Source organism: Carcharodon carcharias (genome assembly GCF_017639515.1).
Source record: "Carcharodon carcharias isolate sCarCar2 chromosome 35 unlocalized genomic scaffold, sCarCar2.pri SUPER_35_unloc_3, whole genome shotgun sequence".
Lineage (NCBI taxonomy): Eukaryota > Metazoa > Chordata > Chondrichthyes > Lamniformes > Lamnidae > Carcharodon > Carcharodon carcharias.
In genome coordinates, this window is record NW_024470719.1 from 488,540 (window position 1) to 506,440 (window position 17,901).

Here is a 17,901-nt window from a genome sequence, read left to right on the forward strand (position 1 = left end):
TACAGTGAGGGGTGGGGGATATATCAGAGTGTTACAGTGAGGGGTGTGGGATATATCAGGGTGTTACAGTGAGGGTTGTGGGATATATCAGAGTGTTACAGTGAGGGGTGTGGGATATATCAGTGTGTTACAGTGAGGGGTGGGGGATATATCAGAGCGTTACAGTGAGGGGTGTGGGATATATCAGGGTGTTACAGTGAGGGTTGTGGGATATATCAGGGTGTTACAGTGAGGGTTGTGGGATATATCAGGGTGTTACAGTGTAGGGTGTGGGATATATCAGAGTGTTACAGTAAGGGGTGTGGGATATATATCAGAGTGTTACAGTGAGGGGTGTGGGATATATATCAGAGTGTTACAGTGAGGGGTGTGGGATATATATCAGAGTGTTACAGTGAGGGGTGTGGGATATTTCAGAGTGTTACAGTGAGGGGTGTGTGATATATCAGGGTGTTACAGTGAGGGGTGTGGGATATATCAGAGTGTTACAGTGAGGGTTGTGGGATATATCAGGGTGTTACAGTGAGGGTTGTGGGATATATCAGGGTGTTACAGTGAGGGTTGTGGGATATATCCGGGTGTTACAGTGAGGGTTGTGGGATATATCAGGGTGTTACAGTGAGGGGTGTGGGGTATATCAGAATGTTACAGTGAGGGGTGTGGGGTATATCAGAGTGTTGCAGTGAGGGGTGTGGGATATATCGCAGTGTTACTGTGAGGTGTGGGGTATATCAGAGTGTTACAGTGAGGGGTGCAGGATATATCAGAGTGTTACAGTGAGGGGTGCGGGGTATATCAGTGTTACAGTGAGGGGTGCGGGGTATATCAGTGTTACAGTGAGGGGTGTGGGGGTATATCAGAGTGTTACAGTGAGGGGTCTGGGGTATATCATGGTGTTTCAGTGAGGGATGTGGGGTATATCAGAGTGTTACAGTGAGGGGTGTGGGGTATATCAGTGTTACAGTGAGGGGTGTGGGGTATATCAGAGTGTTACAGTGAGGGGTGTGGGGTATATCAGTGTTACAGTGAGGGGTGTGGGGTATATCACAGTGTTAGTGTGGGGTGTGGGGTATATCAGTGTTACAGTGAGGGGTGTGGAGCATATCAGAGTGTTACATTGAGGGGTGTGGGGTGTATCAGAGTGTTACAGTGAGGGGTGTGGGGTATATCAGAGTGTTACAGTGAGGAGTGTGGGATATATCAGAGTGTTACTGTGAGGGGTGTGGGTTTTGTCAGTGTTACAGTGAGGGGTGTGGGGTATATCAGAGTGTTACAGTGAGGGGTGTGGGATGTATCAGTGTTACAGTGAGGGGTGTGGGATGTATCAGTGTTACAGTGAGGGGTGTGGGATGTATCAGTGTTACAGTGAGGGGTGTGGGATGTATCAGTGTTACAGTGAGGGGTGTGGGGTATATCACAGTGTTACTGTGAGGTGTGTGGGGTATATCACAGTGTTACTGTGAGGTGTGTGGGGTATATCACAGTGTTACTGTGAGGTGTGTGGGGTATATCACAGTGTTACTGTGAGGTGTGTGGGGTATATCACAGTGTTACTGTGAGGTGTGTGGGGTATATCACAGTGTTACTGTGAGGTGTGTGGGGTATATCACAGTGTTACTGTGAGGTGTGTGGGGTATATCACAGTGTTACTGTGAGGTGTGTGGGGTATATCACAGTGTTACTGTGAGGTGTGTGGGGTATATCACAATGTTACAGTGAGGGGTGCGGGGTATATCAGAGTGTTACAGTGAGGGGTGTGGGATATATCGCAGTGTTACTGTGAGGTGAGGGGTATATCAGAGTGTTACAGTGAGGGGTGCAGGGTATATCAGAGTGTTACAGTGAGGAGTGTGGGATATATCAGTGTTACAGTGAGGGGAGTGGGTTTTATCAGTGTTACTGTGAGGGGAGTGGGTTTTATCAGTGTTACAGTGAGGGGTGTGGGGTATATCACAGTGTTACTGTGAGGTGTGTGGGGTATATCACAGTGTTACTGTGAGGTGTGTGGGGTATATCACAGTGTTACTGTGAGGTGTGTGGGGTATATCACAGTGTTACTGTGAGGTGTGTGGGGTATATCACAGTGTTACTGTGAGGTGTGTGGGGTATATCACAGTGTTACTGTGAGGTGTGTGGGGTATATCACAGTGTTACTGTGAGGTGTGTGGGGTATATCACAGTGTTACTGTGAGGTGTGTGGGGTATATCACAGTGTTACTGTGAGGTGTGTGGGGTATATCACAGTGTTACAGTGAGGGGTGCGGGGTATATCAGAGTGTTACAGTGAGGGGTGCGGGATATATCAGGGTGTTACAGTGAGGGGTGTGGGATATATCAGAGTGTTACAGTGAGGGTTGTGGGATATATCAGGGTGTTACAGTGAGGGGTATGGGATATATCAGAGTGTTACAGTGAGGGTTGTGGGATATATCATGGTGTTACAGTGAGGGTTGTGGGATATATCAGGGTGTTACAGTGAGGGGTGTGGGGTATATCAGAATGTTACAGTGAGGGGTGTGGGGTATATCAGAATGTTACAGTGAGGGGTGTGGGGTATATCAGAATGTTACAGTGAGGGGTGTGGGGTATATCAGTGTTACAGTGAGGGGTGTGGGATATATCGCAGTGTTACTGTGAGGTGTGGGGTATATCAGAGTGTTACAGTGAGGGGTGCAGTGTATATCAGAGTGTTACAGTGAGGGGTGCGGGGTATATCAGTGTTACAGTGAGGGGTGCGGGGTATATCAGTGTTACAGTGAGGGATGTGGGGGTATATCAGAGTGTTACAGTGAGGGGTCTGGGGTATATCATGGTGTTTCAGTGAGGGATGTGGGGTATATCAGAGTGTTACAGTGAGGGGTGTGGGGTATATCAGTGTTACAGTGAGGGGTGTGGGGTATATCACAGTGTTACTGTGGCGTGTGGGGTATATCAGTGTTACAGTGAGGGGTGTGGGGTATGTCAGAGTGTTACAGTGAAGGGTGTGGGATATATCTGTGTTACAGTGAGGGGTGGGTGTGGGATATATCAGTGTTACAGTGAGGGGTGTGGGGTGTAACAGAGTGTTAGAGTGAGGGGTGTGGTGTATATCAGTGTTAGAGTGAGGGGTGTGGGATATATCAGAGTGTTACAATGAGGGGTGTGGGGTATATCGGAGTGTTACAGTGAGGGGTGTGGGGTTTATCACTGTTACATTGAGGGGTTTGGGATATATCGGAGTGTTACAATGAGGGGTGTGGGGTATATCGGAGTGTTACAGTGAGGGGTGTGGGGTTTATCAGTGTTACATTGAGGGGTGTGGGGTATATCAGTGTTACAGTGAGGGGAGTGGGATATATCAGTGTTACAGTGAGGGGTGTGGGGTATATCAGGGTGTTACAATGAGGGGTATATCAGAGTGTTACAGTGAGAGCTGTGGGGTATATCAGGGTGTTATAGTGAGGGGTGTGGGGTATATCAGTGTTACAGTGAGGGGAGTGGGATATATCAGAGTGTTACAGTGAGAGGTGTGGGGTATATCAGGGTGTTACAATGAGGGTTGTGGGATATATCAGAATGTTACAGTGAGGGGTGTGGGATATATCAGACTGTTACAGTGTAGGGTGTGGGATATATCAGAGTGTTACAGTGAGGGGTGTGGGATATATCAGAGTGTTACAGTGAGGGGTGTGGGATATATCAGAGTGTTACAGTGAGGGGTGTGGGATATATCAGAGTGTTACAGTGAGGGGTGTGGGATATATCAGAGTGTTACAGTGAGGGGTGTGGGATATATCAGAGTGTTACAGTGAGGGGTGTGGGATATATCAGAGTGTTACAGTGAGGGGTGTGGGATATATCAGAGTGTTACAGTGAGGGATGTGGGATATATCAGAGTGTTACAGTGAGGGGTGTGGGATATATCAGGGTGTTACAGTGAGGGTTGTGGGATATATAAGAGTTTTACAGTGAGGGTTGTGGGATATATCAGGTTGTTACAATGACGAGTGTGGGTTATATCAGAGTGTTACAGTGAGGGGTGTGGGGTATATGAGAGTGTTACTGTGAGGGGTGTGGGATATATCAGAGTGTTACAGTGAGGGGTGCAGGGTATATCAGAGTGTTACAGTGAGAGGTGCGGGGTATATCAGTGTTACAGTGAGGGGTGTGGGATATATCAGAGTGTTACAGTGAGGGGTGCAGGGTATATCAGAGTGTTACAGTGAGGGGTGTGGGGTATATCAGTGTTACAGTGAGGGGAGTGGGATATATCAGAGTGTTACAGAGAGGTGTGGGGTATATCATGGTGTTACAATGAGGGTTGTGGGATATATCAGAATATTACAGTGATGGTTGTGGGATATATCAGACTGTTACAGTGTAGGGTGTGGGATATATCAGAGTGTTACAGTGTAGGGTGTGGGATATATCAGAGTGTTACAGTGAGGGGTTTTTGATATATCAGAGTGTTACAGTGAGAGGTTTGGGATATATCAGAGTGTTACAGTGAGGGGTGTGGGATATATCAGAGTGTTTACAGTGAGGGTTGTGGGATATATATCAGGGTGTTACAGTGAGGGTTGTGGGAGATATATCAGGGTGTTACAGTGAGGGGTTTGGGATATATCAGAGTGTTACAGTGAGGGGTGTGGGATATATCAGAGTGTTACAGTGAGGGGAGAGGGATATATCAGCGTGTTACAGTGAGGGGTGGGGGATACATCAGACTGTAACAGTGAGGGGTGTGGGATATATCAGAGTGTTACAGTGAGTGGTATGGGATATATCAGAGTGTTACAGTGAGGGGTGTGGGATATATCAGTGTGTTACAGTGAGGGGTGGGGGATATATCAGAGCGTTACAGTGAGGGGTGTGGGATATATCAGAGTGTTACAGTGAGGGGTGTGGGATATATCAGGGTGTTACAGTGAGGGTTGTGGGATATATCAGGGTGTTACAGTGTAGGGTGTGGGATATATCAGAGTGTTACAGTAAGGGGTGTGGGATATATATCAGAGTGTTACAGTGAGGGGTGTGGGATATATATCAGAGTGTTACAGTGAGGGGTGTGGGATATATATCAGAGTGTTACAGTGAGGGGTGTGGGATATTTCAGAGTGTTACAGTGAGGGGTGTGTGATATATCAGGGTGTTACAGTGAGGGGTGTGGGATATATCAGAGTGTTACAGTGAGGGTTGTGGGATATATCAGGGTGTTACAGTGAGGGTTGTGGGATATATCAGGGTGTTACAGTGAGGGTTGTGGGATATATCCGGGTGTTACAGTGAGGGTTGTGGGATATATCAGGGTGTTACAGTGAGGGGTGTGGGGTATATCAGAATGTTACAGTGAGGGGTGTGGGGTATATCAGAGTGTTGCAGTGAGGGGTGTGGGATATATCGCAGTGTTACTGTGAGGTGTGGGGTATATCAGAGTGTTACAGTGAGGGGTGCAGGATATATCAGAGTGTTACAGTGAGGGGTGCGGGGTATATCAGTGTTACAGTGAGGGGTGCGGGGTATATCAGTGTTACAGTGAGGGGTGTGGGGGTATATCAGAGTGTTACAGTGAGGGGTCTGGGGTATATCATGGTGTTTCAGTGAGGGATGTGGGGTATATCAGAGTGTTACAGTGAGGGGTGTGGGGTATATCAGTGTTACAGTGAGGGGTGTGGGGTATATCAGAGTGTTACAGTGAGGGGTGTGGGGTATATCAGTGTTACAGTGAGGGGTGTGGGGTATATCACAGTGTTAGTGTGGGGTGTGGGGTATATCAGTGTTACAGTGAGGGGTGTGGAGCATATCAGAGTGTTACATTGAGGGGTGTGGGGTGTATCAGAGTGTTACAGTGAGGGGTGTGGGGTATATCAGAGTGTTACAGTGAGGAGTGTGGGATATATCAGAGTGTTACTGTGAGGGGTGTGGGTTTTGTCAGTGTTACAGTGAGGGGTGTGGGGTATATCAGAGTGTTACAGTGAGGGGTGTGGGATGTATCAGTGTTACAGTGAGGGGTGTGGGATGTATCAGTGTTACAGTGAGGGGTGTGGGATGTATCAGTGTTACAGTGAGGGGTGTGGGATGTATCAGTGTTACAGTGAGGGGTGTGGGGTATATCACAGTGTTACTGTGAGGTGTGTGGGGTATATCACAGTGTTACTGTGAGGTGTGTGGGGTATATCACAGTGTTACTGTGAGGTGTGTGGGGTATATCACAGTGTTACTGTGAGGTGTGTGGGGTATATCACAGTGTTACTGTGAGGTGTGTGGGGTATATCACAGTGTTACTGTGAGGTGTGTGGGGTATATCACAGTGTTACTGTGAGGTGTGTGGGGTATATCACAGTGTTACTGTGAGGTGTGTGGGGTATATCACAATGTTACAGTGAGGGGTGCGGGGTATATCAGAGTGTTACAGTGAGGGGTGTGGGATATATCGCAGTGTTACTGTGAGGTGAGGGGTATATCAGAGTGTTACAGTGAGGGGTGCAGGGTATATCAGAGTGTTACAGTGAGGGGTGCGGGGTATATCAGTGTTACAGTGAGGGGTGCGGGGTATATCAGTGTTACAGTGAGAGGTGTGGGGGTATATCAGAGTGTTACAGTGAGGGGTCTGGGGTATATCATGGTGTTTCAGTGAGGGATGTGGGGTATATCAGAGTGTTACATTGAGGGGTGTGGGGTATATCAGTGTTACAGTGAGGGGTGTGGGGTATATCACAGTGTTACTGTGGGGTGTGGGGTATATCAGTGTTACAGTGAGGGGTGTGGGGCATATCAGAGTGTTACAGTGAGGGGTGTGGGATATATCAGTGTGTTACAGTGAGGGGTGTGGGGTATATCAGAGTGTTACATTGAGGGGTGTGGGGTATATCAGAGTGTTACAGTGAGGGGTGCGGGGTGTATCAGTGTTACAGTGAGGGGTGTGGGGGTATATCAGAGTGTTACAGTGAGGGGTCTGGGGTATATCATGGTGTTTCAGTGAGGGATGTGGGGTATATCAGAGTGTTACAGTGAGAGGTGTGGGGTATATCAGGGTGTTACAATGAGGGTTGTGGGATATATCAGAATGTTACAGTGAGGGTTGTGGGATATATCAGACTGTTACAGTGTAGGGTGTGGGATATATCAGAGTGTTACAGTGTAGGGTGTGGGATATATCAGAGTGTTACAGTGAGGGGTGTGGGATATATCAGAGTGTTACAGTGAGGGGTGTGGGATATATCAGAGTGTTACAGTGAGGGGTGTGGGATATATCAGAGTGTTACAGTGAGGGGTGTGGGATATATCAGAGTGTTACAGTGAGGGGTGTGGGATATATCAGGGTGTTACAGTGAGGGTTGTGGGAGATATCAGGGTGTTACAGTGAGGGTTGTGGGATATATCAGGGTGTTACAGTGAGGGTTGTGCGATATATCAGGGTGTTACAGTGAGGGTTGTGGGATATATCAGGGTGTTACAGTGAGGGGTGTGGGATATATCAGGGTGTTACAGTGAGGGGTGTGGGATATATCATAGTGTTACAGTGAGGGGTGTGGGATATATCAGAGTGTTACAGTGAGGGGTGTGGGATATATCAGGGTGTTACAGTGAGGGGTGTGGGATATATCAGTGTTACAGTGAGGGTTGTGGGATATATCAGGGTGTTACAGTGAGGGTTGTGGGATATATCAGGGTGTTACAGTGAGGGTTGTGGGATATATCAGAGTGTTACAGTGAGGGGTGTGGGATATATCAGTGTGTTACAGTGAGGGTTGTGGGATATATCAGGGTGTTACAGTGAGGATTGTGGGATATATCAGGGTGTTACAGTGTAGGGTGTGGGATATATCAGAGTGTTACAGTGAGGGGTGTGGGATATATCAGAGTGTTACAGTGAGGGGTGTGGGATATATCAGAGTGTTACAGTGAGGGGTGTGGGATATATCAGAGTGTTACAGTGAGGGGTGTGGGATATATCAGAGTGTTACAGTGAGGGGTGTGGGATATATCAGAGTGTTACAGTGAGGGGTGTGGGATATATCAGAGTGTTACAGTGAGGGTTGTGGGATATATCAGGGTGTTACAGTGAGGGTTGTGGGATATATCCGGGTGTTACAGTGAGGGTTGTGGGATATATCAGGGTGTTACAGTGAGGGGTGTGGGGTATATCAGAATGTTACAGTGAGGGGTGTGGGGTATATCAGAGTGTTGCAGTGAGGGGTGTGGGGTATATCAGAGTGTTGCAGTGAGGGGTGTGGGATATATCGCAGTGTTACTGTGAGGTGTGGGGTATATCAGAGTGTTACAGTGAGGGGTGCAGGATATATCAGAGTGTTACAGTGAGGGGTGCGGGGTATATCAGTGTTACAGTGAGGGGTGCGGGGTATATCAGTGTTACAGTGAGGGTTATGGGGGTATATCAGAGTGTTACAGTGAGGGGTCTGGGGTATATCATGGTGTTTCAGTGAGGGATGTGGGGTATATCAGAGTGTTACAGTGAGGGGTGTGGGGTATATCAGTGTTACAGTGAGGGGTGTGGGGTATATCACAGTGTTACTGTGGGGTGTGGGGTATATCAGTGTTACAGTGAGGGGTGTGGGGCATATCAGAGTGTTACAGTGAGGGGTGTGGGATATATCAGTGTGTTACAGTGAGGGGTGTGGGGTATATCAGAGTGTTACATTGAGGGGTGTGGGGTATATCAGAGTGTTACAGTGAGGGGTGTGGGGTATATCAGAGTGTTACAGTGAGGGGTGTGGGGTATATCAGAGTGTTACAGTGAGGGGTGTGGGGTATATCAGTGTTACAGTGAGGGGTGTGGGGTATATCAGTGTTACAGTGAGGGGTGTGGGGTATATCAGTGTTACAGTGAGGGGTGTGGGGTATATCACAGTGTTACTGTGGGGTGTGGGGTATATCAGTGTTACAGTGAGGGGTGTGGGGCATATCAGAGTGTTACAGTGAGGGGTGTGGGATATATCAGTGTGTTACAGTGAGGGGTGTGGGGTATATCAGAGTGTTACAGTGAGGAGTGTGGGATATATCAGAGTGTTACTGTGAGGGGTGTGGGTTTTATCAGTGTTACAGTGAGGGGTGTGGGGTATATCAGAGTGTTACAGTGAGGGGTATGGGATGTATCAGTGTTACAGTGAGGGGTGTGGGGTATATCACAATGTTACTGTGAGGTGTGTGGGGTATATCACAATGTTACTGTGAGGTGTGTGGGGTATATCACAGTGTTACTGTGAGGTGTGTGGGGTATATCACAGTGTTACTGTGAGGTGTGTGGGGTATATCACAGTGTTACTGTGAGGTGTGTGGGGTATATCACAGTGTTACTGTGAGGTGTGTGGGGTATATCACAGTGTTACTGTGAGGTGTGTGGGGTATATCACAGTGTTACTGTGAGGTGTGTGGGGTATATCACAGTGTTACTGTGAGGTGTGTGTGGTATATCAGTGTTACAGTGAGGGGTGTGGAGGTATTTCAGTGTTACAGTGAGGGGTGTGGGGTATATCATGGTGTTTCAATGAGGGATATGGGGTATATCAGAGTGTTACAGTGAGGGGTGTGGGGTATATCAGTGTTACAGTGAGGTGTGTGGGGTATATCACAGTGTTACAGTGAGGTGTGTTGGGTATATCAGAGTGTTACAGTGAGGGGTGTACCATTTGTCCGACTCTTAGTGAGGATCTGGGATTTGTCAGACAGTATTATACTTGAAGGGTTTATTAGTACTTCATTGAGGTGCACAGATGATTATTTATCCACTGCTTGTAATTTAATTGTGTTCAGAATAGTGTCCTCAGTCGAATTCCATGAGCTTTTGGTTCAGGCGCACAGGGTGACATATCGTCCCTCCATCCCGCCAAAGTAGGAGCGTTCCCATTCGCTCATCAGCTCAAAATGCAGGGGTCGGTGACAGAAGCTGCAGGCTGCCGAGGACAGGGACTGGATGGGAAGCCCCACCTCCTTCCAAGCATCAACCAGGCAATCTGCAAAGAAATGAGATTACTTCTGAGGAGAGGTGAGAGAGACTGGGGCTATTTTCATTCAAACAGTGAAGGCGATCATATAAAGGGGTCAGCAGGGATTTTTTTGTACAGTAAGCCAGGAAAGAATATTTCCTCTGGTTGTGGGTCTGTTACTGAACAGCATCAGTTTAAGATCCCCACATAAAAGATGAAGGGTGAGGGCAGGGGAGCATAATTTTCACAATTTTTGAATATGCAATCTCTAACCAGAAATAGTGGGGAAAGCAAAATCCATGGTAGATTTAAAGGAGAAGTGGAAAAATACAAGAACCTGCCTTTCTGCAATGCTTTTCACAATCTTGGGACATGCCCAAGTGCTTTAGAGCTGATGAAGGTTTAGGAAAACCTGGCAATCAGTGTCTGCACAGCAAAATTCCATGTAGAGGAATAAACAGCTGCCGAATCTGTTTTTTTTCTGACGGTTGAGGTTAATAATTTCAGCCCCTGGTCGCCTCGAGAACTATCGCTCTTCTTCCAATCGTGGCCAAAGGATCTTTCACATCCAACTGAACAGGGAGACAGGATGTCCTCTCATCCAAACACCTCAGACAGTGCATTACCCCCACGGGTGTGTGTTGAAGTGCTCAGATCCTCAAGTGCAGCTCAAACCCATGACCTGGAGCTGCTGCTAGTGGTATCAATGGTCGAATGTATAATGCGTCAAACCCTGTCCACCTTGGCAGACAATGTGATGTTGCAGAGATACAGCTCTAGCACTGTTAAACTTCTATTGCTGATTTATCAGTAACACTGAGATCTGGGGCCTGGTTCTTTGTTCCCTCCAGATCTCTTGCCACTGCTCCCCCCAATTCCTGTTCTGGCTGCAAGAACAGTGACATGAGTCTGTGTTCTACGTGACTGAGTGCCGCAGCCCAACTCAATCCTGCCTCCTCCTCACATACAGAAAGGCCCCTAGAAAGGACCCAACAACAAGAAACCCAAAGTGAATTCTGAATCCAGGGACACTGCCACTTTGCTAACTGTCCCACGGAGATCAGTGTCTCATCAGGCACCAGAAAGCAACCCTGGGGTTTCCCTGTCGCACTCCATTGTACGTCTCTGTTACTCACCCACAAAGTAGTCCATCATCCAAGGTTCATGATGTGGGGAGGGAGCAAGTCGGAGGAGCTCCTCTCCTCTGGGGACAGTCGGGTAGTTAATGGCCTGCAAGTAGATGTCATATCGACTCATCATGATGTTGCTGATCTCCGTGTTCTTTGCAGCATCACACACCTTCGAGAAACAGCAGCCAGTTAAACATGATTAGCTCCGCAGCTCTCAGATCTCCCCCTTCCAAAATATAACCCTCCCTTTACCCATACTCCAGTGTTTGTTCAGTCTCCAAACCATTGACAGGGAGAAGGTGGTGTAATGGTAAATAGTAATCCAGAGGTCCAGGCTAATGCTCTGGGACATGGGGATTCAAATCCCGCCACGACAGCTGATGGAATTTAAATTCAGTTTATAGATCTGGAATGTGAAGCTGGTCTCAGTAATGATGACCCTAAAACTGTCATCAATTGTCATGCAACCCCTTCTGCTTCACTAATGTCCTTTGGAGAAGGAGATCTGCCCTCCTTACCCAGTCTGGCCGACATGTGACTCCAGTTGCACCAGCAGTGTGGTTGACTCTCGACTGCCCTCTGAAATGGCCTAGCAAACCACTCAGTTCAAGGGCAAACAGGGATGGGAAACAAATGCTGGTCTTGCCATTGGCGCCCACATCCCATGAGGGAATACCATTTAAAAAAAAAACCCTTGCTAAACACCTTTCCACTTGCTGAGCTGCAAAATGTTTCCTGGCCTTGATCCTAAAATTGCTGTTTGTACCCTGACCGTTTTCTCCTTGCTGCTTTGGGTTATTTGGGAGTATTATTCCAGCTTTATCCTATTTATATATTATCTTGCTCTAAGATTCATCTGTTTAGGAGGTTGGAAAGCCCTCACGTCGAGTTCTCCTTATTCTTCCCTCCCATGCTGGGATTCCTCTGTTTTATTTCTGTGTGTTCTGGTGATTAAAGCTTTCCCTGATACCCCAGGGGCAACCTGACCAGGGCATTTCACTGTCTCAGAATGTTCTCTGTTGAATTGAACTCGTCTATTATATATAGGCCCGAGGATTATGTAATATACACTTTCACTTCACCTCATACTGTTTGGAAATGGTGAGCGGCAACTCAGTTAATGCCCTGGATGTCTTTCAACTCCCACCTTTGGAGTACAAGTGCCTCATGTTCTTATTGTCAATACACAGCAAGTTACGTTTGTCTGCACTGTATTCATTTGCTGCTGACCAGCCCAGTTGCAAACTCTGTCGAGCTGTCTTTATATGACGTTGGTTGCTTCCACCAACTTCATTTTATTTCCTGTCAGACTGGGATATCATTTCAGAAGCATCTAATATCATTCAGCCAGGGTCTGTTCAAGGTCAGGTTAATAGATACAGTTAACAGTAATTACACAGTTAATGAGAGTGTAATGAGACATAACCCTGTGTCCCTCATTAGACAGTGCAATTAGCCTGGCACAGGCCAGTGTCCTTGGTTAGACAGTGAGATTACCACTGCACAACCCTGTATCACTTGTCATACAATGAAACACAGTCCTGTGTCCTTGGTGATCCGGGGAGGTTACCTGTTAGAGCCCTGTGTCACTGGTTATAAAGTGAGATTACATTGTTATAACCCTGTGTCACTGGTTATAAAGTGAGATTACATTGTTATAACCCTGTTTCACTGGTTATAAAGTGAGATTACATTGTTATAACCCTGTCACTGGTTATACAGTGAGATTACATTGTTACAACCCTGTCACTGGTTATAAAGTGAGATTACATTGTTATAACCCTGTGTCACTGGTTATAAAGTGAGATTACATTATTATAACCCTGTCACTGGTTATACAGTGAGATTACATTGTTATAACCCTGTCACTGGTTATACAGTGAGATTACATTGTTATAACCCTGTCACTGGTTATACAGTGAGATTACATTGTTATAACCCTGTCACTGGTTATACAGTGAGATTACATTGTTATAACCCCGTCACTGGTTATACAATGAGATTACATTGTTATAACCCTGTCACCGGTTATAGAGAGAGATTACATTGTTATAACCCTGTGTCACTGGTTATACAATGAGATTACATTGTTATAACCCTGTGTCACTGGTTATACAGTGAGATTACATTGTTATAACCCTGTCACTGGTTATACAGTGAGATTACATTGTAAAAACCCTGTCACTGGTTATACAGTGAGATTACATTGTTATAACCCTGTCACTGGTTATACAGTGAGATTACATTGTTATAACCCCGTGTCACTGGTTATACAATGAGATTACATTGTTATAACCCTGTCACTGGTTATAGAGAGAGATTACATTGTTATAACCCAGTGTCACTGGTTATACAATGAGATTACATTGTTATAACCCTGTGTCACTGGTTATACAGTGAGATTACATTGTTATAACCCTGTCACTGGTTATACAGTGAGATTACATTGTTACAACCATGTGTCACTGGTTATACAGTGAGATTACATTGTTATAACCCTGTCACTGGTTATACAGTGAAATTACATTGTTATAACCCTGTCACTGGTTATACAGTGAGATTACATTGTTACAGCCCTGTCACTGGTTATACAGTGAGATTACATTGTTACAACCATGTGTCACTGGTTATACAGTGAGATTACATTGTTACAACCATGTGTCACTGGTTATACAGTGAGATTACATTGTTATAACTCTGTGTCACTGGTTATACAGTGAGATTACATTGTTATAGCCCTGTGTCACTGGTTATACAGTGAGATTACATTGTTACAACCATGTGTCACTGGTTATACAGTGAGATTACATTGTTATAACCCTGTCACTGATTATACAGTGAGATTACATTGTTATAACCCTGTCACTGATTATACAGTGAGATTACATTGTTATAACCCTGTCACTGGTTATAAAGTGAGATTACATTGTTACAACCCTGTGTCACTGGTTATACAATGAGATTACATTATTATAACCCTGTCACTGGTTATACAGTGAGATTACATTGTTACAACCATGTGTCACTGGTTATACAGTGAGATTACATTGTTATAACTCTGTGTCACTGGTTATACAGTGAGATTACATTGTTATAGCCCTGTGTCACTGGTTATACAGTGAGTTTACATTGTTACAGTCCTGTGTCACAGGTTATACAGTGAGATTACATTGTTATAACCCTGTCACTGGTTATACAGTGAGATTACATTGTTACAACCCTGTCACTGGTTATAAAGTGAGATTACATTGTTATAACTCTGTGTCACTGGTTATACAGTGAGATTACATTGTTAGAACCCTGTGTCACTGGTTATACAGTGAGATTACATTGTTACAACCCTGTGTCACTGGTTATACAGTGAAATTACATTGTTATAACCCTGTGTCACTGGTTATACAGTGAGATTACATTGTTACAACCCTGTGTCACTGGTTAATACAGTGAGATTACATTGTTACAGCCTTGTGTCACTGGTTATACAGTGAGATTACATTGTTAGAACCCTGTGTCACTAGTTATAGAGTGAGATTACATTGTTACCACCCTGTGTCACTAGTTATACAGTGAGATTACATTGTTACAGCCCTGTGTCAACGGTTATACAGTGAGATTACATTGTTACAACCCTGTGTCACTAGTTATACAGTGAGATTACATTGTTACCACCCTGTTTCACTGGTTATACAGTCAGATTACATTGTTACAACCATGTGTCACTGGTTATACAGTGAGATTACATTGTTACAGCCCTGTGTCACTGGTTATACAGTGAGATTACATTGTTACAACACTGTGTCACTGGTTATAATGTGAGATTACATTGTTACCACCCTGTGTCACTAGTTATACAGTGAGATTACATTGTTACAACCCTGTGTCACTGGTTATACAGTGAGATTACATTGTTACAACCCTGTGTCACTGGTTATACAGTGAGATTACATTGTTACAACCCTGTGTCACTGGTTATACAGTGAGATTACATTGTTACAACCCTGTGTCACTGGTTATACAGTGAGATTACATTGTTACAACCCTGTGTCACTAGTTATACAGTGAGATTACATTGTTACCACCCTGTGTCACTGGTTATACAGTGAGATTACATTGTTACAGCCCTGTGTCACTGGTTATATAGTGAGATTACTCCAGCACAGCCCTGTTTCATTGTTTGGTTGGTGTCGGTTGTTCTATGGTGAGTTGATGCTGCCCAGGACTCTGATCACTTACCCGTATGGGGATGATGTGGCTGGGACAGTTGATGACTGGCAGACCTGCATCCATCAGCAGCTGCCGCATGTGCTTGACGTTGCGCTGGTGAGACCGGCGCAGCGCCTGACCCTCCTCGCTCTTTAAGGTACGCACGGACTCCAAGGCTCCAGCCAGCACCATTGGAGGCAGTGCTGTGGTGAAGATGAAGCCTGCAGCATAGGATCGTATTGTATCTGTGAGCGAGGTTGTGCTGGCAATGTATCCGCCCACACAGCCAAAGGCTTTACCTGGAAAGGATGAAAGATTAAAGTTCAATTTCAGTCCTGCATGACTTGGGGAGTGAAGAGCTGGCCCCGTGTAACACTCGGGCACACCCAGCAATAAAGGCCCAGGTTCCATCTCCACTTACTTCCTCCAGAGCCAATCTCCCCTTCTCGGCAGCTGTTCCCTCCCTCCCACAGAATCTCAGAATTTTAACGGCACAGGAGGAGGCCATTCGGCCCATCGTTTCTGCACCAGCTCTCCAAATGAGCATTATAACCTCATGCAATTGCCCTGCCTTTTGCCCGTACCCCTGCACATTGTTTCTATTCAAATAATCATCTAATGCCCTCTTGAATGCCTCGATTGAACCTGCCTCCACAACACTTCCAGGCAGTGCATTCCAGATCTGAACCACTCGCTGAGTGAAAAAGTTTTTTCTCACGTCACATTTGCATCTTTTGCAAATGACTTTAAATCTGTTCCTTCTCATTCTTGACCTTTTTACGAGCGGGAACAACTTCTCCCTATCTACTCTGTCCAGTCCCCTCATGATTTTAAACATCTCTATCAAATCTCTTTTTGGCCTTCTTCTCTTCTAAGGAGAACAGTCCTAACCTCTCCAATCTATCCTCATAGCTGAAGTTTCTCATCCCTGGAACCATCCTTGTAAACCTCTTTTGCACCCTCTCCAATGTGTTCACATCCTTCCTATAATGTGGTGCCCAGAGCGGTACACAATACTCCAGCTGAGGTCTAATGAGTGTCTTATATAAGCTCGGCATAACCTTCCTGCTGTTGCACTCTACGCCCCTATTAATAAAACTCAGGACACTATACGCTTTATTAACTGCTCTTTCTACCTGTCCAGCCAATTTTAATGACCTATTCACATATAAACCCAGGTCTTTATGCTCCTGCACCCCTTCAAAATTTCACCCCTTATTTTATATTGTCTGTTCATGTTCTTCTTACCAAAATGCATCACCTCACACTCCTCCGCATTGAACTTCATCTGCCACCTACCTGCCCACTCCACCAACTTGTCTATTTTCTCTTGAAATTCCACACAGTTGTCCTCACAGTTCACAACACTCCCAAGCTTCATATCATCCTCAAACCTTGAAATTGTCCCCTACACACCAAGATCTAGATAATTAATATATATCCGGAAAAGCAAGGGCCCCAATACCAACCCCTGGGGAGCTCCACTACATACTTTCCCCCAGCCCGAAAAATGTCCATTGACCATTATTCTCTGCTTCCTATTTTTCAGCTAACTTTGTATCCACGTTGCTACTGTCCCTGTTATTCCATGAGCAATAACTTCACACAAGTCTATTGTGTGGCACCGCATCGAATGCCATTTGAAACCCCATGTACACCACATCAACAGCATTATCCTCATCAGTCTTTTCTATTACCTGTTCAAAAACTCCAGCAAGTCACTTAAACACAATTTCCCCTTTAGAAATCCATGCTAACTCTTCCTTACCAACCCATATATTTCCATACAGACTACTAACCTATCCTGAATAATTGTTTCTAGAATCTCGCCCACCACTGGCGAAGTTAAACTGACTGGTCTGTAATTGCTGGGCTTATCCTTACAACCTTTTTGAACAAGGGCGTAATGTTTGCAATTCTCCAGTCCCCTGGCACCTCCCCTGAGTCTAGGTGAGATTCATGGCCAGTGCCCCTGCAATTTCTACTCTCACTTCCTTCAACATCCTTGGATGTATCTCATCCAGTCCTGGTGCCTTGTCAACTCCCTACATATATTTTTAGCCGTGTTGAGGGGGATGGGGTGCCCATTAATATTGTTCTGAGGAGTGACCCACCATGAATGAGTATACAGTGAACATCGGCAACCTATTCAACCACACTGCACCCCAGACTGCTTCTGTTCATTCCTTGTTGACAAAGCAACAGGCATCAACTGAGAGGGATCAGGCACAGGAACCCTCCTGCCATTCCAAGTCAGACGTACTGAAGCCAATTGGAATGTTCCATTCCCCTTAAACTTCTCTGCTCCAAGGAGAACAATTCATTCTCCATAACTGGAGTCCCGCATCCCTTTTCCGATTAAGGGCCGAGGCCATGACACCTTTCCTGATAGTTCTACCGAGAAGTGGCCACGATACTCCAATAGGTCTTAACCAGTATTATATCAAGGTTTAGCTTAACTAACTTGCTCTAATATTCTGTGCCTTTATTGTAAAACCAAAGAACCTGTATGTTTTTCAACAGATTTCTCAACTTATTCTGTCACCTTCAAAGAATTGTGCATATACCCTCCCAGATCTCACTGTTCCTGTACACACTTTAAAATTTTACCATTTAGTTTCTATTGCCTCTGTCCTTCCTTC

At 45.5% G+C, this 17,901-nt stretch overlaps 1 protein-coding gene across 3 annotated transcripts in view; it reads right to left on the bottom strand.

Annotated features, from left to right (window-relative positions):
* Nucleotides 1-9,671: 9,671 nt before the first annotated feature.
* The window catches only part of LOC121274229 (5-aminolevulinate synthase, erythroid-specific, mitochondrial-like), a 99,034-nt gene continuing 90,804 nt past the window's right edge, over nt 9,672-17,901 (bottom strand). For all 3 annotated transcript variants that reach the window (XM_041181425.1, XM_041181424.1, XM_041181426.1), the window contains 3 exons: nt 15,290-15,558; nt 11,063-11,225; nt 9,672-9,953 (listed from right to left, as the gene is read on the bottom strand). In XM_041181425.1, the coding sequence (XP_041037359.1) occupies nt 9,790-9,953; nt 11,063-11,225; nt 15,290-15,558 (596 nt within the window). In that variant the 3' untranslated portion in view covers nt 9,672-9,789. The remainder of the gene's footprint in view (nt 9,954-11,062; nt 11,226-15,289; nt 15,559-17,901) is intronic.